General features: G+C 57.6%; 3 protein-coding genes across 5 annotated transcripts; 1 reads left to right on the forward strand and 2 right to left on the reverse strand.

Moving 5' to 3' along the window:
• The first annotated feature begins 1 nt into the window (after position 1).
• Positions 2-7,934, forward strand: POLR2C (RNA polymerase II subunit C). 2 transcript variants are annotated; one of them, XM_065664035.1, is made up of 10 exons: positions 2-155; positions 330-379; positions 988-1,056; positions 1,232-1,284; positions 1,406-1,534; positions 2,531-2,582; positions 3,060-3,228; positions 6,709-6,783; positions 7,458-7,603; positions 7,696-7,934. In XM_065664035.1, exons 1-9 carry the CDS (start codon positions 70-72, stop codon positions 7,600-7,602), a joined length of 828 nt encoding a protein of 275 aa, XP_065520107.1. In that variant the 5' UTR covers positions 2-69; the 3' UTR covers position 7,603; positions 7,696-7,934. The 2 variants fall into 2 exon arrangements, with proteins under 2 accessions (XP_065520107.1, XP_065520108.1); XM_065664036.1 differs by lacking the exon at positions 6,709-6,783.
• A 1,223-nt stretch (positions 7,935-9,157) lies between these two features.
• Positions 9,158-14,399, reverse strand: DOK4 (docking protein 4). 2 transcript variants are annotated; one of them, XM_065664026.1, is made up of 9 exons: positions 14,369-14,399; positions 13,030-13,243; positions 12,151-12,258; positions 11,824-11,938; positions 11,566-11,685; positions 11,289-11,478; positions 10,854-10,992; positions 10,644-10,767; positions 9,158-10,510 (listed from the first exon to the last, which is right to left on the reverse strand). In XM_065664026.1, exons 2-9 carry the CDS (start codon positions 13,093-13,095, stop codon positions 10,497-10,499), a joined length of 876 nt encoding a protein of 291 aa, XP_065520098.1. In that variant the 5' UTR covers positions 13,096-13,243; positions 14,369-14,399; the 3' UTR covers positions 9,158-10,496. The 2 variants fall into 2 exon arrangements, with proteins under 2 accessions (XP_065520098.1, XP_065520097.1); XM_065664025.1 differs by having other exon boundaries at positions 9,158-10,562.
• A 468-nt stretch (positions 14,400-14,867) lies between these two features.
• CCDC102A (coiled-coil domain containing 102A) lies at positions 14,868-21,587 on the reverse strand. Its single transcript, XM_065663287.1, has 9 exons — positions 21,491-21,587; positions 19,426-19,967; positions 18,332-18,534; positions 18,108-18,216; positions 17,740-17,856; positions 17,444-17,653; positions 17,018-17,188; positions 16,798-16,901; positions 14,868-15,869 (listed from the first exon to the last, which is right to left on the reverse strand). Exons 2-9 carry the CDS (start codon positions 19,924-19,926, stop codon positions 15,743-15,745), a joined length of 1,542 nt encoding a protein of 513 aa, XP_065519359.1. The 5' UTR covers positions 19,927-19,967; positions 21,491-21,587; the 3' UTR covers positions 14,868-15,742.
• Positions 21,588-21,958: the final 371 nt, after the last annotated feature.

Genomic DNA, 21,958 nt, shown 5'->3' on the forward strand with positions numbered 1-21,958 from the left:
CACGGACTCTTTTTGGGGGCGCACCGGGGGAGCGGGGCGTGCCGGGCCTGGCGGCGGGCGGGAGCGGCCATGCCGTACGCCAACCAGCCCACGGTGCGCATCACCGAGCTCACGGACGAGAACGTCAAGTTCATCATCGAGAACACGGACCTGGCGTGAGCGCCGCGGGGGCGGGGCACGGGGGAGGCCGCGCAGGGTCTGCCGTGCCGCCGGCGCGGGCCTCTCGGTGCTTCCGAGATACAGCCTAGGCCGGCGGCTCCGCAGGCGGGCCGGGGCGCTGCGAAGCTGCCGGCCCCTCGTGCCTGAGCACGGGTGTTTCTTCCCCTCAGGGTGGCGAATTCCATTCGGAGAGTGTTCATCGCGGAAGTCCCCATCATAGGTACCGCGTACTGCAGTCAGGCCTGTGGGCTGCTGGCCCGTCATTTTTACTGCTTCCCTTCCTTTTCCTCCTGCAGCTCCCAAGCTGCTTCTAGCTCACCTCATCTGTGTTCAGCCGGTTCTGTGTGTGACCAGAGGCTGCCTCAGTTTTGCTGCAGACTCCACAATGTTTTATGTGCACCCACAAAATCCTCAGCTTTTTCCCACAGAAATTTTCATAGAACCCCAGACTGGTTTGGACTGGAAAGGACCTTAAAGCTCCCCCAGTTCCAACCTCTGCCATGGGCAGGGACACCTTCCACTAGAGCAGGCTGCTCCAAGCCCCGTCCAACCTGGCCTCGAACACTGCCGGGGATGGGGCAGCCACAGCTTCTCTGGGCACCCTGTGCCAGGGCCTCAGCACCCTCACAGGGCAGAACTTCTGCCTAAGAGCTCATCTCAGTCTCCCCTCTGTCAGGTTAAAGCCGTTCCCCCTTGTCCTGTCCCTACAGACCTTTCTGAAAAAGACCATCTTGAAATTTCTTGTAGCTTCTTTAGGTGTTGGAAGACTGTTACAAGGTCTCCCCTAAGCTTTCTCTTTCTTTGCTTGTGACTTTCTCCTCTCTGCAGCCATCGACTGGGTGCAGATAGATGCCAACTCCTCTGTGCTCCATGATGAATTCATTGCACACAGGCTGGGTGAGTGCTGGGTGCAGGGAGGATGTGCAGCAAGGCAAAGGTCATGAATGAAATCAGTCTAGGGACACTGCAGCACCTTTCTCGAGAGGCTGCTGTTCCTCCAGCCATGTTGGCAGGAGGATAAGTGCTCCTGTGGCCTCACTTGGACAGTCGCACAATTTCCTTTTTCCTGTAGGTCTCATCCCACTCACTAGTGATGACATTGTGGATAAGATGCAATATTCCAGAGTGAGTCAAGCAAAATGGGGGTGCTTATTTTGATGGTGGTGGGTGTCTGATCTGATGGGAAGCGCTCCTGATTTCTTTCTGGGAGAGGTTTGTCATAAGTGTCTTGACCCATGTGTTCCAGGATTGCACATGTGATGAGTTCTGCCCAGAGTGCTCTGTGGAGTTCACCCTGGATGTCCGGTGTAATGAAGACCAGACTCGTCACGTCACATCCCGTGATCTCATCTCCAACAACCCCCGGGTCATTCCGGTCAGTGCAATCCCTCTGCTTGTCATTGAGTGCCCTGTCTGTGTTCCTGTTGAGGCAGATGCTTGGGATGTGGTCAAAGTACAGCCTTTGAGCATGTTTCGTGTTGCCTAAAGCCCCACTTAAACTGCACTGGGAGAGCAAAGCATGAATACCTGTAGAGATAGCAGTGTGTGCCAGTGCCCTCCTTTTCTTCACCTCGTTGTCCTCCACTTGCTGTCTTATGGCCTGTCAAAGCAGCATGGCCTTGTTAAAGTTTCATCCCATACCCCTCATCCCAAACTCTTGGGATACTGTAGTGTTGCTCCTCGATCTTGTCTGAAACACTTGGAGCATGTGTGCTTGTGTCCTGCTGCTGTGTCACTTCAGCTTCCTGCCCGCTTATGCCAGAGCTTTTGCAGGAGCAGCCTCTTCGAAGGTTTGGCAGCAACCCCAAGGCCTCTGGTTCTCTGGTTCTTGATTCTTTGCACAGCAAGGTGTGAGGAGCCTGTGCCAGAGCACAGCTGCCAGACTGCTTTTACTCAGTTGCCTTGAGTAGGACTGGTGGAGCCAAAACAGAACAGGTGCAAAGGGGCATGCTTTAAGACACTATTGATGCCAGAGCTGGATGTCACCTCAGCCTGGGGCTGGTGACAATGCCTGACTGGTTAAAGCCTAGCTGTAGCCCACTGTGCCTTGCTCTCTTTGGCTGAGTACAGCAAGTGCCATATATCACTACCAGCAGTCGTGGGTGCTTGTCAGAACCAAGCAGCTAGGCTGGAGCACTCCATCTTGGCAGAGAAAACAGGCAAGCGGGCTGCTGGAGATGGGTGTTACATATGTAGCTGCAGCTGCCTGAATTGTCCCAATTTCCATTAAATGTGGGGGTCTGAATTTGGTCTTGTAAGTCATGCCAGAGTGGGTCGGTGCAGCCTTCAACTTTTGTAGGCAGCTGCTACTTGGTGTAGGGAGAAAAGCTGATCTTGCCGTAATTCACTTGCTTTTGTTGTTCTTCTGCAGGTAACATCTCGGAGCAGAGACAATGACCCCAACGACTACGTGGAGCAGGATGGTAAGCGGTTTTCACAGGGAGGAGGAGCTGGAGGAGGGCATGAGTTTTTCTTTCAGGTTCATTTATTCTTCCTTTAGTAGCTGTGTAACCATAGAGTAGTGGTAAGGTTGGTGAAGAGAGCCCAGCCTCACTGGGCTTAGCAGTTTGTCTTCATGACTCTTCAAGGCTATCCCCAAAACCAAAGTCTGTGTCAGAGGGTGCTTCTGTCTCTTGCGAGAGGTTGGAGATGGCAAAGATGCAAAGTGGTGTGCTGCCTGCTGCTGGCCTGGGACTGTGCATCTCTTAATTTTACTTAGCAGAATGTGTCCTAGATACTCTGGGGACACAGGTGAGCCCCTCTGGGAATCCAAGCGATTGGATTGGATAGTGACATCTTCCTGGGGACTAAGAAGGAATTGTGATCCTTTGCCCTAATGTGATCCTGCACACTCTTTTCTCCTCTGCAGCCTACTCCAACATGCTTGTGCTTTTCCACAGACATCCTCATTGTGAAGCTGAGGAAGGGCCAGGAGCTGAGGCTGCGAGCCTATGCCAAGAAGGGCTTTGGCAAAGAGCATGCCAAGTGGAACCCCACGGCTGGTGTCGCCTTTGAGTACGACCCAGACAATGCACTGAGGCACACCGTGTACCCCAAACCAGAAGAGTGGTATGTCTGGAGGGACTGGGAAAGATAATTCGGGTCAGCAACTGACCATGAGCGTGCCTGTGACTTCCCCTTTCACAGACTATGCTCCATTGTTAGGGTACCAAGGCCAGTCCCTCGGTTGCAGCTGCATACAAGGTGGACTGGTTTGTGGCCACCTCTTGTTCTCCCCTCATGTGCTGTCACTGCTGTTTTACCTCACTTTCTTATTCTTTCCCACCAATTGTTCCTGCTTTTTTCTTTCCTGCACAAGTGGTATGTAGGCTAGGGTAAGTTCTGAGGAGGGAATAAATCCACACAAGGTGGAAGAGGTTATTGTGAGAGCAAAGAACATAACATTAGGTTGCAAGGCTGATTTTGCAGCTCTGAGGAAGCCCAGTGTGTGGCTCTGATCTCCCACATACATCTCCTAACTCCTGGAGCCTGAGCTCTGACAGCAGGGTTTTCCCCTCTGGCCCTTTCCTCTGCTCTGACATACCATCCTGCACATACTATGCGGCATGATTTTGCTCTTGGAAAGCTGCTGCCCTGCTTTGGCCAGGGCGAGGACTTTACCTAGCAGCACCTTTCCATGAGTGTGGAGCTCCACACATCAGCTTTTCTCCCCACACCTGAGCTCTGTATCCTGGTGTTCACTAGGCAGGCATCCTGTCATTGAGCACTCTGGAGCCAGCAGCAGGGTGAGGAATCAGGTGCTTTAGCCAAGGCAGGCTGCGAGCAGGGACTAGGGGTGGTAGATATGCTGCTGTTAACAGCAGGGCAGCAGCCAGATGTCAGGGAGACCTAGGTTCAGGAGCAGGATTTGGTGCAGGGTCTGCAGAAGCAGAGCTGCAGCAGCAGAGGAGGTGAGCAGCAGAAGGGGTTCAGCGGGTCTTCCTCCTCTTGCTGCCAGATTTGTCTCTGCAAATGACTGCAAGCAGTGGAAGGCAGGTGGTGGGCTGTTGTACCTCCATGCTGTCCATTTTAAGCCTGGGTGCTTGGACCCAGAACATGGGATTACCCAGAATATGGATTGCAGAAGATGGCCTCGTGCTCAGTTAGCTGTCTGTGAATGAGCTTCCCGGAGGGGCAGTTAGCTGGATTTCCACCTCAGCCTGACTGCCAGTGGCTTTCTGCTCAGGAGCTGGCCTGGAGATCCTGTGTAGCTAGGTTTGCACTGAGGAGACTTGCAAAGCCTTTTGTTGCTGAGGGTGGAGGTGAGGGTGAGTCCGTAACATGCATGAAATGGGCTGGGACCTGCCTGCAGCCATCGCAGTCTTGTTTTTGGGATGGAAGGAGCGAATGCTGCTTGGCTTTGATGGGGTCTGCAGGGTGTGTTCGTAGGTCCGGTTAGGTCAGTTTGGGTGAGGATGAGATGTGCCAGGTTTTGGGCTCCTTCAGCATTTGGTCAGGGTGGTACGTTGGGATCTGCAGTAGGAACCAGGCTGGCTGGTAGTGCTGGAAATCTGGGAGTGGGCATTTTCCTTAGTATTGATGGGCTGTACATGTGGACTGAAGCTGGATTTTGGGAACTGCCAGCTACAGACGAGGCTGTCAGGGGGATAACCCATAAAGGCTGTTTGTGTTGAGGTGATGCAGTGTGGAAGAGGAGGATGCTGCTCTGCAGTTTTGTGGACAGGAGCATGTCGCAAGAGTTTATGTGCCACCATGTACTTTTTCACAAGCAGTTTTGGGATGGAGCTGGATAGTTTTGAAGTTCCAAGATAGGGGTTTTTTCCAAATGATTTGTAGCAGATAAATTGTCCCACAGTTTAGCTGATGGTCTGATAGATGTATTGGATGTTGAGAAGCAGAAATGTCTCTGTGATGTGGAATTTCAAGTTGGAATTTGAAATCCGTTCTGGCTTCATCTGGTGTTGTAAAAATTCTGTAATTTCTACTGGAGAGGGTCCAGTGGGGGCCACAAGGATAATGCGGGGTCTGGAGCATCTCTGTTACAAGAAGAGACTGCAGCAGCTGGGCCTGTTTAGTCTGCAGAAGAGCAGACTGAGAGGGCATCTCATCAGTGTAGATCAGTATCTTGAGAGGATGATGCCAGACTCTTTTCAGTGGTGCCCAGCAACAGGACAAGGAGCAATGGCCATAAACTAAAACACAGAAAGTTTCACCTCAGCAAGAGGAAGAACTTCTTCCTTTGCATTGAGGGTGGCAGAGCCCTGGAACAGGCTGCCCAGTGGGTTATGGAGTCTTCCTCTCTGGAGACGTTCCAGACCTACCTGGTTCCTGTGTGACCTTCTCTAGGCAGCCCTGCCTTAGCACGGGGTTGGACTGGATGATCTCCAGAGGTTCCTTCCAACCCTGATGATTCTGTGATTCTGTGAAGCTTGACATTAGAACTGTCTGTTCCCTGATACGTCTGTCTTTCCAAGTTCATCCAATTCCTTTGAGGACAATACAGAGACAAAAGCTTCTACTGTCCAATTCTAGCTGTTACTTTTGGTTTGTTTTTTCATGCTAGTTGCTTTTGGAGGCCGTTGGCAGAGCACTGGTATGCAGCTGGACTCTCAAAACAGCTGTGGTGGAAACCTCTGCCCTGTTTTCAGTCATAGGTGATTCTGCAAGTAACGTGAACACCCAGCTGTGTTGACACTTTATCTCTGTCAGTTACAGAGACAGGATTTGTTACAGAGGCAGGATTTGTTGAAGAAGTGCAGTTTTGAGGCAGCTCATGGCAGGGTGCTCGGATCAGCCTTGCTTGCTGTTGCTGGGGCAGAGGAAGGCCAGGAGGAGACCTTGGCGTGCACAGAATTTTGTGTGCTGGCTTTTCAGATAGCTCAAGGCTTTGGATTTTTAATTTTTTTTTATGTGGAGGAAATGCTTCCAAAAAGTCTCTCTGGTGTGATGTCCTATAAGCCAAGGGATGCAACAGGGAGAAAGATGTGTTGGCCTAGCTGATGCACAGGTATGGCAGTGGTTTTGGTAGTGACGTGTAGAAGGGTGGAGGTCATGGGATGGGGCTCACTGATGTACCTGAGGTCAAATACAGGAGATTTTTTTCCTGCTGGGCCCAAGCTGGCCAGACCTTCCCATCTCAGCTGTCCTGCCCAGGCTGAGTGTTGGAGTGCTCCCATGTTTTCCTGGTCAAGGGAAAAGTAGAAAGAAAATATGATTGCTCCAAAACCAGCATCCAGGCTTCTCCATAAAGAAAGTCCCTGCAGACACCACTGTCCTTTCACTTTAGGCACCTACCAGATTGTGCCAGGGTAGGTGAATGGAGCTACAGTACCCTGCACAGGCTCACTGAACTGGGGCAGAGCAGGGCTGATTGCTCTTCCTCCAGCACCACTAGGTGCCTATGTGGCGTTAGTGAGGAACCAGAAAGGGCAACATGGGACTGAGCTTTTTTCTGGGACATGATGCTTTATTACTGCTGGACGCCAGCCCCTGTGCTCGCTCTGGGGCAGTGCTGCTGAGGGCCTGAGCTCCATGGAGCCAGGCTGGAGTGTGGGCTCTGTGCTAACTTGTCCTGCTCTTTGATTCCAGGCCCAAGAGTGAGTACTCGGAGATTGACGAAGAGGATGCTCAGGCTCCCTACGATCCGAATGGGAAGCCAGAGAGGTGGGAAGCTGAATATGTTACTGTAGCTGCAGAATGGGGTAAACTAGCAGGGTCCATGTCGTCAGCTTTTGTCAGTGCAGGAGTACTCGCTCTGTGCTGAAGTTTGCCTGCCCAGGGACCTGGTGTTCCCTGAAAAGCAGGGTAAGAGATGGAGTTAAGTGGTGATATGCCCAAGCCTGGTAGGTTTTCCCCTCTGCGAGGTATTAGATGGCTGTCCCGAGTTTGTGTTCTCAGGCTGGGCAGTGCAGCACTAAGTGGAGTGTGAGGCCTACAGCAGCAAATGGCTTCAGACATTTATTCACCCATGTGGATGTCTCATGCTGTGATTGCTGGTGATACCCCCTCTCCTGGGTTATTTGCACTGCCAGGGTGCCTGCAGCCAGCCTCACTCCCTGGTGTGAGGCTCTGTGCTGGCTCACAGGTTATGGTCCTGAACAGAAATAGTCTTAGAAGTGCTCCTGCAGTCCATGAAGCCACAAGTGTCGGTGTGACAATGGCAGAGTGGCAGTGCTGGCTGTTGCTGCTGGGGAGGTGAATGATGCTGGTGGCTGGGATTCCAAGCAGATCTCCCTGCAGTGAGTCAGGACAGGCTGGCACAGCTCTGCAGGTGGTTTTTGGTTTTGCACCTCCTCACAGAGCAGATGGTGACTTAACCTACCAGCTTGTAACCTCAGGTTTTACTACAACGTGGAGTCCTGCGGTTCTCTGCGCCCGGAGACCATCGTTCTCTCTGCGCTCTCTGGCCTGAAGAAGAAACTGAGCGACCTCCAAACCCAGCTGAGCCATGAGATTCAGAGTGATGTCCTCACTATAAACTGAGGTGACCCCTTTCAACAGAGTGCTGCAAGAGCTCTTTGCCTCTCCCCAGCAGCACTCTGTATCCCCCATCTCCCTCTGCCTTTTCTGCCCCAGATCTGCAGGTTGGTGACATCTCTTCAGTGGCCTTCCTTTCCAAGGAAATCCATCATTATGTCTAGGGTAAAGCAGAAAAGGAATTGGTGAGCATCTTGGCTGGAACAGGCTTTTTTTTTTTTTAAGTGTTTTAGAATTTTAGGCCAGAGTTTGACAATGTGGCAGTGTACCTCAGTTACACAACCCTACCTTATTTGCATGTCCATTCTTGCTATGTTTAATAAAGCTTTACCCCCTTCCCTGTGTTCTGTCATACCTGAAAGCTCCTTGGGGGCTGCAGGAGAAGTCACATCATTTACTTCTCTCCAATAGACATTAACTTAATGAGATCTCCTTGGAGAGAGCATTGCTCTCTACTGCTGATTGCTGCTCTTGACATTATCTCCTAAGGAGACCACACCCCTCCAGCAGGTAGCTCATCATTTGCCGGTCCAGAGCTGTGTTTAAATTAAGCAGATGTTTGATACTGGGCTGTGAAGGGAGATGCTGCAGAAAGCAGTGCTGCAGGGAAGCCCAGGTGGGCTGTGCAGGCTTAGCTGTATTTAAAAACTCCTCTGGAGCAGACTCTACCCATGTGCTCTCCTAATCATTATGTTAGGAGAAGGCATGGCAGGGATCCTGTCGCTAATAACCCCTAGCTGATGGCTTTCCGTCTGTCCACAGACCGAGCGTGGGTTCCATGCCGTTCTGGAGCTTGGTGCAAGTCCCAGACCGTGACCACTGTGGCAGCAGCTTAAGGGCTTCTGCAAATGTCTGGGTCAGCCCTTCTTGTTCCCTCCATCAGCACCCAGGACTTGGGATGAACTGCTTGGTGACATGTTCCTGGAGAGATCTGCCTCTTCCTTACCGCAGCAGCTGGGAGGGAGGGAAATGCGCGTGTGCCACGGTGCTTATCCCAGTGTGGATGTGGGGCAGGAGGACAGCTTGGGAAGCAAGGGTGGGCGCACATGCTGGGCTGCAGTGCTGTTGTTGCTTCCATGTCCTTGCTGTGGCACAGTCAGCTCCTCGTGACGTGTCCCTATGCCTGGAGAGAGCACTGCCCTGACTAGTGTGGCTCTAACCTTGGGGCTGGTCATGTCATGGGTCACTGAACTGGCACAGTTCTAGAAGAGCTGGGAGATGGAGTGTCTTGGAACTCCTTTGGCTGGGGATGCGGAGCCACCACTGCTCTGGGCCATCCACAGAGCCATGGGCTGCTGGAGGTGAGGGGTAGCAGTGGGGTGCTGACATCCTGCTTTACTTGGGGTTGTTTAATGGAGGGTGGCAACTGCCTCCACCCTTCTGCCCTCCCCACCAGTTTTAGCCTTCACTTGGAATGTCCTGGCCATGGCTGGAGGCAGAACAAAGCCCTGAGCTGAGCACGCTGCCAGCAGTGGTAGGAAATCTCCCCGCATCAGCGCTTTTCTCTCTGGCAGACACTTGGACTTCCCGAGTGTGTTTGGATGGAACAGACACATAGGAAGGGTGGATAAGGGTTGTTTATTCATCGAGCAACTCCTTAAAAACAAGAATGAAGAAAGGAAACCCAAACATTTTTGGTAATAAATGTTAAATCCTTTCCAGATGAGGTGTGTAGCCAGGAGTGACACCTCTCCCCAGGGGAGGACGCGCAGCTGGGAGCAGCCCTTCTCCATCCCACCACCCCCCAGCCTCAGCCACAAGCTACACCAACCCAAGAGACAGTATTTACAGACCACAGGTTCCCACATCACAACACTCCTGCCCCTTAAGCACAGACGTGGAGCTTTAAGGGTGGAAATAAACCCACCAACCACCCAACCCAGACTGAAAGAAGACTCCGAAGAAACACCAAGGTTTGCACAGCGATAAAAAGATAGCCCTTCTAAAGGAGGTCAATAAATAGAACTAGGAAAAAATCAATTGCTTTTGAGTTCAGCACATGATGCCCAGCTCCCCGCCAGGAAAGGGCAGTCACCCAGCGGCGGGCAAGGAAGGAGCAAGGACAATGGGAATGCACAGAAACACAGCTTTCCCCTGCTCTGCCCAAGGAATACTTATAGCCACAAAGCTGCCCCTCAGGAACAGATGCTACTGGCCAAAATGGGTCCCTGGGTTGCCCACCAGCAGCTAAAGCAGGGACAAGGCCAGGGGGGCAGCTGGGGGGGTGCTGAGGTGGGGAGCTGGGCTCTGCCTGGCTGCTCACCCTACCAACCCCCAGAGGAAAACCAGGTTCTCCTGAGGCATCCCAGTTCTACAGCAAGTGCTTCAATAGCTTTGAGAAGTGCAAAACTCAGCTTGGGGGTGGTGGGGTGTCCCCAGGAGCACCCCACTCTTCATGGGGGGGTGGGATGCTGGGACCCCACACCTCAGCCTGGCACACAGCCTCCAGTGCTGCTGTGGTGCTTCAGCCTTCCCACCTAGCAGAAACACATGGAATTTCTTGACACCCACCCCTGTCTCTTTGCCACCTCCCAGCCGGATCCCCAAAAGAGTCAAAAACCTATGAGCATCTCTGCCCAAGGGCTCTTCAGCGGCTGCGAAGTTTGCATTCATCTGAGAAGGAAAAATCACTTATAATACAAATATTCAAGATATATTTCAAGTCAGGGGAGGCAGAGGCAGTGTCACCTCCAGTAACATCAGGCAACGAGCCAGTGCCAGCTCCCCAAGGTCCTGGCATAGAGGGTGACCCTGGGGACCCACAGGGGCAGCTGCCTGTGTCCTTGCCACCCCTTAGGGAAGAAAAAGGGGGGCCCCACCACCACGTCCCCCCCTGCCAGCTCACGGGGACGATGTGGGCTCCCTGCTTTCAGGCTGGTCACTTTTGGAGGACTTTGGCTTCAGCAAGATGAACCTGTTGAGGAGGTCGGTGTCTGAGCTGGCCTGGGCGCCTGCATACGCCTCCCCTAGGGACAAAGCAGAGAGCGGGCTCACCTGGGGGGTTGCTGAAGGGGTGGCAGCTCCCCAGGGAGGCCAGGAATACTCACCGGCATAACTGGAGGACTCAGCCATGTTCTGGGAGCCAGTGATGTGGTGCCAGTATGCACTGCGGGGCAGCATGGTGGTGGGAGTGCAGGGGTAGGAGAAGTGCTCAGTGCCCTTGTTCAGCAGCTGTGATAGAGGAGACAAGGCTGAGGGTGACACCCGCCACCCCAAGTTGCCCCCCAGCTGTGTCCCCACAGAGCACTGGAGCTCACCCTGGCATTCTTCTGCATCTCCAGCAGGACCCTCTTGTGCTGCTCAGCGATGGCCAACGTGGCACTGTGCACACGCTGGTAGATCTGCTCTCCCTCCTGTGTCTGGAAGGTGTAGAGACCTTCCCCTGCATCACACATCCTGCAGGGATTGGGCACAGGATGTCACCAGGGTTCACAAGCCCAAGGGATGATAAAACATACCACCCCTGATGGCAGCTGGCCCAGCTCCCCACACTTCCAGTGCTCTCCCTGCATTCCACCCATGACGCTGAGCTGGGACCAGCACCAGTTCCAAACTTCCCTGGCCATGGGGCACCCAATACAGGCCATGGCCATCATCCCAGCATCAGGCCTGCCCTGGCAGCAGTCGCCACCTCCTGTTGTGCCCAACAGGACCCTGCAGTGGTCCCTGTCCCAGCGGAGGTGACATCTCACCTTCCAGCCTCAAAGGTGAAGCGAGTGGCATCGCGCCCGTAGCGGCGCAGGGAGCAGAGGGGCCAGGAGAGCAGCTTCACCCGCGGGTTGCGTGTGTCCCAGAGGTAGATGTTTTCATGGGTGATCTGCAGCTTGCACTCGCCATAAACGTCGAGGTTGGGGCAGGGGAGGAGGAACACGTTAAACCGGTCTGGAGAGGGGGATAAAAGATAGAAAATGGCTCGTGGGGGGTTGTAGCGCAGCCGAGCCCCGCGAGCACCCGACGCTCCGTGCTCACCCGTCTGCTCGCTCTGCACACCGGGCGCCAGCAGGTCGGGCTCCCCGAGGCTGATGTCATTCAGGCGGGCACCCAGGCACTCCACTGACAGCGTCTTGTACCACTCCTCTGCCTCCAGCTCTGCAAGGCACCACGGAGCCCCTGGGCAACCCCAGCCAGCCTGGGGTGTCCCACCAGCACCCCCAGCCCTGGGCAACCCTGGTCAGCCTGGGGAGTCCCGCCAGCACCCCCACCCGTTCCCCTGGGCGCTGCCCATACCCGAATCACAGGTGAAGGTCCGGGCTGAGTCGTCAGTGAAAACAATGGCCACAGCCTGTCTCTTGGTCTCCTTGGGCAGCCGGGTGATGCACTTGACGTTGCTGATCTCAGTGACCTGTGGAGAGGTGGGGGGCACCCCAGGCTGTACCCAGACTGCACACCCAGACCCTGTTCCCACTGCACCCAGACCCTGGTTCCTGCACCCAGCTCCAGCAGCATCCTTACTGGAGTGCACATGGTGACAAGCACCCAGCTCAAGCCCAGCAAGTCCAGGTGAGGGGGGACCCACGCAGTCATGGGGTCCCCCCATTCCCCAGGCCCCCTCACCTTTGGGCACCCCCGCAGGCATGCCGACTTCTCATCCGGGTACTTCTCGAGGCGCTGGGGCCCTTTGCTGGAGGACTTGCGGAAGACGAGCCAGCACCGCCGATAGATCTGCGACACAGCGTGGTTTGGGGATCCCTGTCCCCACTGCCCCGTCCATCCATGCCCCAGCACCCCTCCCACTCCTCCTGACCCTGGGGACAGGAGGGGATGCTGGCACTGGGGATATCCCAGAGCTGCCACCATTCCACCCCTGCCAACGCTAATTACAGGGCTTAACTAATGATAATGAGCATGGACAAGGTTCCCAAGGGGACATCCCATCCCAGCATCTCCCCTGCCCCTCTCCTGCAGCCGCTGCCTCTGGGGATGGCGGGGCCATGTCCCCAAGCTTGTTTCCCCCTCAAGCCTGCTCCCTCTTTGTTCTCCCTAATTAGCGTGGAATTACCCAGCATGCTCGTTGCTGCCGGCTCCAAGCGATGGTGGGGGCAGACAACCCCCTGACCCCCAGCCTCTGGATGCTGCACTCCTTCACCCCCTAATTCACACCCAGCACCCCCCCTCCCACCAGCATGGGGCATTCTCAGTGCCAAAACTGGGTCTGGAGGTAAACTGAGGCATGGGCGGGGGCTCAGGGACACTCCCTAGCTCCCATGGTGACTGTGTCCAGTATCAGGGGGTGCCACTGGGGCAACATCGGGGCCTCTGGGGCTCATGGATGATTTGGGGACCAACAAGTGACACCCTCCCCCCACCCCCAAAATGCCTCTGATTCAAACCAAACCCAGGGGCACCGGGTGCCGCAAGAGGCGACGATGTTGGTGGGTCACCCGTGTGACCGGTGCCAGCCCCCCACCATGCATCCCTCAGACCCTCACTCACCCCCAGCTTCCTGCTCTTCATTCTCACATAGCCTTGCTTGACGATGTCGTTAAAATTCGTCGCCATGGCAATGGCCCGATGGGGTGAGGGATATTTTGGGAGGGGGGGGCTGCCTTCACCTTTGCCCCCCCCTCTCCATCCTCTTCCTCTGTACCCCCCCTCCCCCCGCCTCACCGCTGGCCCAGCTTGGTGCTAGCGGCGTTGCCCATCCTGGCTGAAAAAGAGAAATGACAGATCCACGGCTGACATCTTCCTCCTCCTCCTCCCACTCCTCCACCTTCTCTTCCTCCTCCCTTCACTGCCTGAACCATCTGAGTGGAACAGTCCAGTGTTAACCCCTGTTAGCGCGGCAGAGCCAGGCACAAGCAGTCCCCCACCACCAGCCCCAACCTGTGTCCCAAGGGACAACCACGCTGGACCTTGCCCATGGGTCCTCATCACCTCTCTCCCTGCTTCTCCTTCCTCCCAGAGGGCTCCCTTGGGCAGCAACATGGCCCCAGTCACTGGGCATCAGTAGGGTTCAGTGTTAACAACCTCCTGCCTGGCCAAGCCAGCTCTGCCACGGGATGTTATGGCTCTGAGTGCCAAAGCGACCCTGGCTTTCAACCTCGCACCCATCGGCACAATCCAGCCTCCCTCCAGCCCTACTGCAAGCTGTGCCTGGTCCCACTGCCCAAGGAGAGGGGACCCCAGCTCTGCAGCGGGAGCAGGCAGGGACCACATTCCTTTCCCAGCTGGAAAAATCCACCGTAAAAGGATGACCACGGACCACCTCCAAGGATGCTCTGTGCCGGTGATGCCAGCTCCCCAAAGCTCCAGCATCAGGGGAGATCCATTCTCATCCATCCCATCCACAGCAGCCCAGAGGGACTACACCCCAGCATCCCCCTCCAGCCACTGCCACAGGCTGTTTAGTGCCACCGGGATGGTTCGTGTCATGTGTGTGTCCCCAGGAGCCAGGCTGGCACCGCTGCTGGGACCCGCCACCCTGGGCTCTACTCTGGGGTGTCCCGCTGGGACCAGGCACAGGGATGATGGGAGCACCCCAGGGTCCCCAGAGGGGCCGGAGCCTCTGAGGGGAACATCCCCCTGAGCGAATTCAGAGATGCAGGGGGGCAACTCCTACCCCAGCCTAGCCCACCTCCTATCTGTCACCTCGGTGACACCCCGCAAACCCGGGCACCCCCGACCCCTCCATCACCGCCATGTCCCCGCCGCTCCCGCCAGCATCGTCCTTCCTCGCGCTGTTACCCCCCCGCCTCGGCCAGGCCCCGTCCTGTGTCACACACCGCACCCCCCCGCCCGCAGCCAGGCCCCGCCGCGTCCATCCCGGACTCACCCGCTCGCCCCGCTGCCGGCGGCGGCTCCGCGGCACTGAGAGCCCCGGCTTCGCGCGGCACCGCCCCAGCCCTGCCCCTCAAGGCCCCGCCCCCTACCCCGGTATCCTCCCACCCCCAGGGCCGCCTCCTCCGTCCCTACGGGCACGGCCCAGCCCAGCCAGAGCCACAGCCGGCCGCCCTGCGCAGAGGTTTCCATGCCCGCACATCATTAGGCTTCAGAGTGAACGCCCCACAGAGACTGGCGGCAGCCTCTCCCCAGGCTGCTGTCCCGGGCTGTCCCTAGGCTTAGGCTGGGGACACTTCCTCATCCCCAACCCCCCTGTGCTCCCCAAAACTGCTGACTCTGCCGCGACACCTCCAGCCCCACAGTCCCATTTGTGAGGCCATAAAGAAATGAATAATAGCTGGAAATAAAAGGGCATTAAAAAAACCCCAAGTAATAACATGAGCAGCAAAGAGGCGTGCTTTTAGCCAATCAATTAAAAGGCAGAGGAGGGATTACCTCACCAAAATATTAATTTTTAATAAGGTTGTGTCTGAGCTCTTCCAAAGCCACGCAAGGCCCTGCATTGTTGGGGCTGCGCTGGGCTGGTCAGCAACAGTTGGCGAGTATCCCTACACCCACGGTGACCACTCTGCACCCATGGTGAGCACCTCCGCACCCATGGGTGAGCATCTCTGCACCCATGGGTGAGCACCTCCGCACCCATGGGTGAGCACCTCTGCACCCATGGGTGAGCACCTCTGCACCCACAGGTGAGCACCTTTGTCCGCCCACTGCAGCCCTGCATGTGCCTTCGTGGTCACAGGCCTCCCTGCTCCTTGCTTTGCAGGCACTGCAATAGGTTTTACTCATGTGCTCAGCTTGTCCCCAGGTGTGTGGGCAGCAGTGGCAGTGGGGTGACACCAGCAGCCACACATTCATCCCCAATGCTGCCTCCTCCCACTCCCTATCCCTGCTCCAGCATGGGGACAGACCAGCAACCAGACACCACCAGAGCCTGGGCCCCTCTGTGTTCTGTATTTTTGGTAAAAAAAATCATATACAAATACATACATATATATAATACACATAGAAAATATGGGCAGGAGAGTGTGGCTTGCAACAGAGCTAGCTGCCCCTCTCTGCCCTGTGGCTTCTCTTTATGGGCTGCTCAGGGATACTGCCTTTGGTGGCCACATTTATGTCCCATGAGATGCTGGTGGCCGAGGGGCAATGGATACTGCTCAAGAGGCAGCAGGCTTGGAGCATCCCTGGGCAAAGCCCTCCCCATGCCTCCGTTTCTCCATATATATGAGGGTCACCACCCAGTGACAGGTGCTTGTGGGCAGAGGCCCACCATGGGATGTCCCTGTGGTGGTGACCCAGGGCTCTAGGGCACCTGGATCTGCAGATCCTCATCCTCATCGGGGTCGCTGGTGCCGTCCCCAGTGTCGTCAGGGCCAAAGCGGGTGCTGCGCATCTTGCTGAAGAGTGGGGTGCTCTGCTGCCGCCGGAGCCTGCCAAGGGGGAGCTGCTGGGGCGGGGGACAGTGGGCACAGCCAGGCCCCCCCCGCCCTTTCAGCACCCTGCACCCTGGCAGGATCCATCCCTGCAGCACCAGCACCTCCAGCATGGGGCCAGGGAGCTCTGGATGATGCTTGGCACAAGCCAGGCACCAGCAACAGCCCTCCAGGGCCACACATCACCACGCCGGGCACTGCAGACCCACAGAGAGTGCAGAGCAGAGAAAGATGGCCCCTAAAATTGGGCTCCCCAGGAGCCTGTGGTAGTTTTAGCTTCTTGCTCACCTTTGCATGAAAATTTATGAATCAAATTTGAAATCCAAAAGCCCAGGAGCTGGTCAGACCTGACCAGTTTGCTGCGTTTTACTGGAAAGCATGAATTATTTAAGGTGGAGTGCGGGGGGGGGGGGGGGGGGGGGGCGGGGGAATTGGAGCCTCCATTATTCCTCTATGATTTAATGACGATGTGCAAATAAAATAAAGGAAGATGATAAACACACTCTCCAGCACCTCCCGGAGATGCAGCATCGATCTCCCACGGCCATTTCAGCTCTTTGTTGCTGGGGAGGCAAAGCTAGGCCAGGGAATGTTTTCAAGGGCAACAAATCCCACCTCCCGCCTCCCCAAACCAGCATGGGATGCTTGAAGCCTGCCCTAACTCTGGTACTGGCAGGTGGAACCCCAAGCAGCGTCAAACTGGGCTGTACTGGTCTGTGGGCAGCTTTGCACCAGTTGAACTGGGAGCTGAAGGCTGCTCCAAAGGTGGCTGCACACCCTCCTAGGATGCTGGAGGCACTTTGGGCATGCTTAGCCCAACGCTCAACAGGCCAGACGGTGATTGAGGGATGGTGGTGAGGAGAACATCACCCCACCACGGTATGTTGGTGGTACCCACTGCCACCCACCCAATTCCCGGGCTCACCGCGACTGCAGATGCTCCAGCTGCACTTGGAAGCTCTCACTCTGCTCCGTCTGCTCATCCAGCGACCGCTGCAGCTTCCGCGTCTGGTTGTGGGCCTCATCCAGCTGTGGGATGGGATGAGATGGTGTGGGGTGGGATAGGATGGGATGGGATGGGGCTGTCAGTGATTGAGTGGAACCGCACGCCCCAAGCTCTCTTTCACCAGCTCGAGCTTCCCCACCTCATCCTCAGCTTGGGCCAGCTCCTTCTTGAGCTCCTCCACCCTCAGGCGCAGCTTCTTCACCTCACCCTCATGCTGCTCCACACGGCGGTTGGCATGGGCCAGCTCAGCGGTCTTCTCCTGGTACTGCTTCTTCAGCTTGGTGTGGACATGCTTCAGGTCAGCCAGCTCCTACGATGGGCATGCGGTAGGGGGCTGAGCAGGCAAGAGCCACCCCACCGCCGGGTGCGCCCTCCTTCCTCTCAAGGGATCTCTCCCACCACCCTACCCCATGACAGAGGAGCTGATGGAGCAAGGATGGGGTCACTGCCACCTCTCAGAGGAGGGGTGGTGGCAGAGTTTGGGCTTGAGAAGGTCCTGGGGGATGCTGAGCCACCACTGAAGTGACAGTCACCCAGGGAGGGAGTGTCAGGGAAGGGACAGCACCTTGTTCTTCTCAAAGAGCTCAGCCTGAATGGTTTTGAGGTCGGTGTCCAGGGCGCTGGCAGTCTGGCGCCGCTTGCGAGCCAGCACCTCCTCCAGGTCCTCGATCTGTGCCCGCAACTTCTTGTTCTCCCGCTCCAGGTTGAGCTTCTCCGTCTCCAGCCGCTCCCGCCGGCCCCACTCAGCCGCGTTCTCCGCCTGCAGCCGCTCCATCTGGGACAGGGACGTGGTGTGGCTGGGGGGCAGCAGGGGCCCCCCTCACTGTTCCCTTCATCCCCCATACTGGGTATCGTCCTCACCTCTGCTCGCAGCTCAGCCAGTTTCTTGTCCATGCTGGAGCGAGCGCCCAGCTCGTCCTCCAGGTCCTCGGAGATGCGCCCCAGCTCGTCCTGGTGGATCTCCTTCAGGATGTTGAGCTGGGAGGGGGACAGCATCGAAGGCGGGGAACGAACACTCACCTTGTACCACCCGAACCCTGCCTGCACTCATCTACCCACCCTCTGTGGATAAACCAACTGGCTCAACAGCAGTAATTAAGACCCTTAATGAGCACTCTGGAGCTGGGGAGGTGGCTATGGGTCACCATGTCCATCCATCAAGGACATGCTGCCCACTGGGACACAGGCCACCCCCTGGTGCACCCCTCGTCCGCAGGCACCTTGCTTACCTGCTTCAACATCTCCTGCTTGTTCTTGTTGAGCTCCTCATACTTGATCTTCCACTGGCTGAGCTCACCCTCCAGCTTCTCGATGCTCTTGCTGAGTGCCAGCTTGTCCCTGAGGAGAGACAACACTGGTGACAAGCGGCAGGACACCATGATACGTCCCATCCTGGTAGGGACCATGCTGGTCTCGGCTGGCACCCCACAGAGGTGACGGCCTGAGCACTCACTCCCGCTCCTTGAGCAGCACTTTCTGGGACTCATCCAGCCTCAGCTTGAGGGCGGTGACTTTGGTGGCATCCTCCTCCATGATGCTGACGTCCTCCCAGAGCAGGCGGCTCCGCTCCTGCCGGGTGAAGGAGGCCCGGCTGCTCCGCTGCTCCCAGCTCTCGTCCTGCTTGCTCGCCAAGATGTTTTCCATCAGCTCCAGCTCCTGTGGCACCGCAGGTGGCCCAGCACAGGGGACAGGGTGAGCAGACAGCCCTGGCTTCCCACCCCCTGCAATGCCCACCCTTCACCCCATAACCAAGAACATCCCTCCAGCCAAACCCAGCAGCATCTCTCCCTCATGTCCCCAGGGATGCCCTGAGGCTGGTGGAGAGGGACCTGTCCTCCCAGGGAATGCTTAGGTTAGTCCCAGACGTGCTGCTCGGCAGCAGTGCCATGGTGTAGACTGAATCAGCACATCATGGCACCTGAAGTGGTGACTTCTGCGTCATGGGGTCTTTGACACGTGTCATGACAGAGCTGATGGCAGCAGAACGGGAATGGCTGGAGCAGCTGGGAGCATCCCTGGTGTGGCTCTGGTATCCCCTCCTCCCTCAGCACAGAGCTCCGCCAGAAGCCCATGCAGACACCCTGGCATTGCAGCTGTCGCTGGGAGATGCCATCAGCACTGCTGGTGTCACCATCCCCTCTACCAGCACAATGACTCTGGCCCAACACCTCCAAAGGGAAAGCCCTAAGAAAGCGACCAGAGCCAGTGACAATGCGACCTCCCTGTACAGGGCTACAGGGGGCCGGGACACTGTTCCTAGAGGGGTCTGACACCCAGTGCTGCTTCAAGAGGGGCCGGTCCCCCCAACACTGCTCTGACAGGGGTCAAAATCCTACTCCAAGAGGGGTCTGAGCCATGACTTTTGTGAGAGAGGTCTGACCCCCCCCTGCTGCTCTGAGAGGGTTCTGAGCACCCACACGGCTCTCCTTGTCAGGGCAGGGAGCAGCCTTGTGGCCAGCTGCAGCCAGGGGTGGTTTGGGGATACATGCAGGCAGTGTGTGGGGTGGGCACCCCACCACCAGCAGGCAGACACCCCATGCCCCTCACCTTGGCTTTCGGGGGCGCCTCGGCCCCCACATCCCGCACGGGCTCATGCTCTGGGTCAGCCTCTCCCTTCGCCCCATGCAGCCGGTCGCGGTCACGTTCGTGGTTGTGGTCACGGCTGTGGTCACGGTCACGGTCACGGCGCAGGTTGGCCAGCTCCTTGGTGAGGGCCTCCAGGCGATGCCGCAGCTGCCGCACCTCCTCGCGGGCCCGGTTGCGCTCGGCTCGCACCTTGCTCCATTTCTCCCTCCAGTTGGCCGTGCAGTCCGACCACCACCGCATCGTCTTCTCCATCTGTGCCGCGCGCGCCCGCGCCTCCTCCAGCTCTCGCAGCCGCAGCTCCTCCCGCCCTTCCCAGTCCCCTTCCAGCAGTGCTGGGGGGGGGCCTGGCGAGGGTGTCCCGCTGGGGGGGGACGGGGAGGGCTCAGGGGCCAGCAGCGCCAGCAGCGAGCCCCCCGGCAGTGGAGGCGAGCCCGCCAGGCGCGAGGCCCCACTCTGGCTCATGGTGGGTCTCCCCTAGGACATGTCCATCACCATCCACGGACCTGCGGGAGACAGGGGGGGTCAGGGGAGCCCTGGGGGATTTGAGGGGTGGCACACTGAGTGACAAGGTCACTGGTGTGGGCCCCGGACATGTCACAGAATCATGGAATCATAGACCGGTGTGGGTTGGAAGGGACCTTAAAGATCATTCAGTCTAACCCCCTGTCATGGGCAAGGACACCTTCTACCCAACCATGCTGCTCCCCAGTGAGCACTGGCAATGTCCTCAGTGAGTTCCCTGGTGATGACTCCAGCAAAGAGCCAAACGATGGCCTCAGCCAGGTCTCCAGCAAAGACACTGATGAGCGCCCTAAGAAGAGGTCTCTGGTGATGGCCCCAGCAGGGTTCCCCCATGAAGAATCAGTGAGGTCTCCAGCAAGGACCACAGCCACCAGCAGCTTGCCCCAGCCTGGCCCAGACACCTCTGCCAGCACACTGGAGGCAACAACGGTCTACATGTTATCTGGATGATGTCATCCAGATGACATCATCCGTGGGCCTCCAAGACCATCCCTGGATCTGTGATGAGGGGAAACCAACTGCACCTCAACTGCTCCAGTGAGGGTTAAAGCACGGATCCACTGCCAGCGAGGCAGGAACAGCTTTGGAACAGGAGATGAAGCTGCCAAACTGGCGTGACGGGAGGCTGCACTGCACGGCTGGGCATGCTCTCCAGTGATGCTGCTACAAAGGGCCTGTGCTGCCCACCAACGTCCCAGCAGGGACCTCACACCCGGCATGGCCAGGCGGGTAAACCGCTCTGGGAAACCGTAATGGGAGGCTGCTTGCGTCCTAATGGGATAACTACAGATCCAGCCACAGCCAGCCCACAGCCTCCCGGCAGGTTTTTGGAACGGAACAGCTCTGACCGGGTGCCAAATCTGGTCGGGATGAGAGCTGGAGCAGCAGCTGATGGAATTCTGGGCTTCGCACGGCTGAAAAAGTTAATTTATCTTGTGATACCGGGTAGAAATGATGAAGTTTTGGTACAAGGCCAAGACGAGCCCTGGCCTGCGCCGTCCTGCGGCGCTGGGGAGCCGATCCAGGTCCCTGCAGGAACCGGCACAGCTCACCCCGCAGCGCAGCACCCCCGGGAGCTCGGACGGCCCCAGCGCTCCCCCGCAGCTCCCACCGAGGACGCGCGTGGACCCCCTCCCCCGCCCCATCCGTCGCGGACACCCGTCGGGCGGAGCCGCCCGCCCCCCGCGCCACCCCATTGGCGGCGGCCGCTGTCACTCCGCCGCGGGCGGTGACGCCTCGGGCCCGCGGGACCCGGCGCATTCCTCCGCTCCCGCCGCGCCCCGCGGGTTCGGCGGGGTCCGGCACGGCCGGTACCGCCGGGCTGGGCTCGGCGGGGCCGCACGGCCCAGCGGGAAGCCGCCAGCCCCGTCTCGGCCCTTCCGGCCCGGCCCGGCGCGAAAGCCCCGTCCACGGCCCCGACAAAGTTTCCCGCAAGTTCCCCGCCGCTCCGCGCCGCGCCGCGCCGCGCCCGGCCCGCTCCGCTCTGCCCCGCTCCGCTCCTCACCGGTGCCGTCGGGGCGGGCAGCCCGCGCGAGCCGGGACGCTGCGGTCAAGTCTCCTCCTCCTCCTGCCTCTTCTTCTCCTCCTCCTCTTCCTGCTCCCCCCGCCCGCCGGGGGCCGGTCCCGCAGCCGGAGCACAGCGCGGGGCCGCGAGTGCGTGTCCTGCCCTCCAGGGGGGTGGGATTCGCGGTGCCGTTGGCGCGGGGTGGGCGTGCTAACGTGTGCAGGGCTCGCACAAGTTTGCGAGCGCCTGTCCTCGTGGGAGCAGCGCACACGTGCTGCACGTAAGGACACGCTTGCACACGCGTGTGCAGGCGGGTGTTTTGCCCCCTGAAAACGAGAGAACGTGCTCGTGAACGTTTCTGGAACCGTTTGTACGTGCAGGTGTGTCACACGCAAGTGTCTGTGCCCAGGCAATCATGCAAACATGTTTTGGGTGTTTGCACAGATGCACACGTGTGTGCTCATACAT

This window comes from Lathamus discolor, chromosome Z, assembly GCF_037157495.1.
Source record: "Lathamus discolor isolate bLatDis1 chromosome Z, bLatDis1.hap1, whole genome shotgun sequence".
In the NCBI taxonomy this organism is placed as follows: Eukaryota; Metazoa; Chordata; class Aves; order Psittaciformes; family Psittacidae; genus Lathamus; species Lathamus discolor.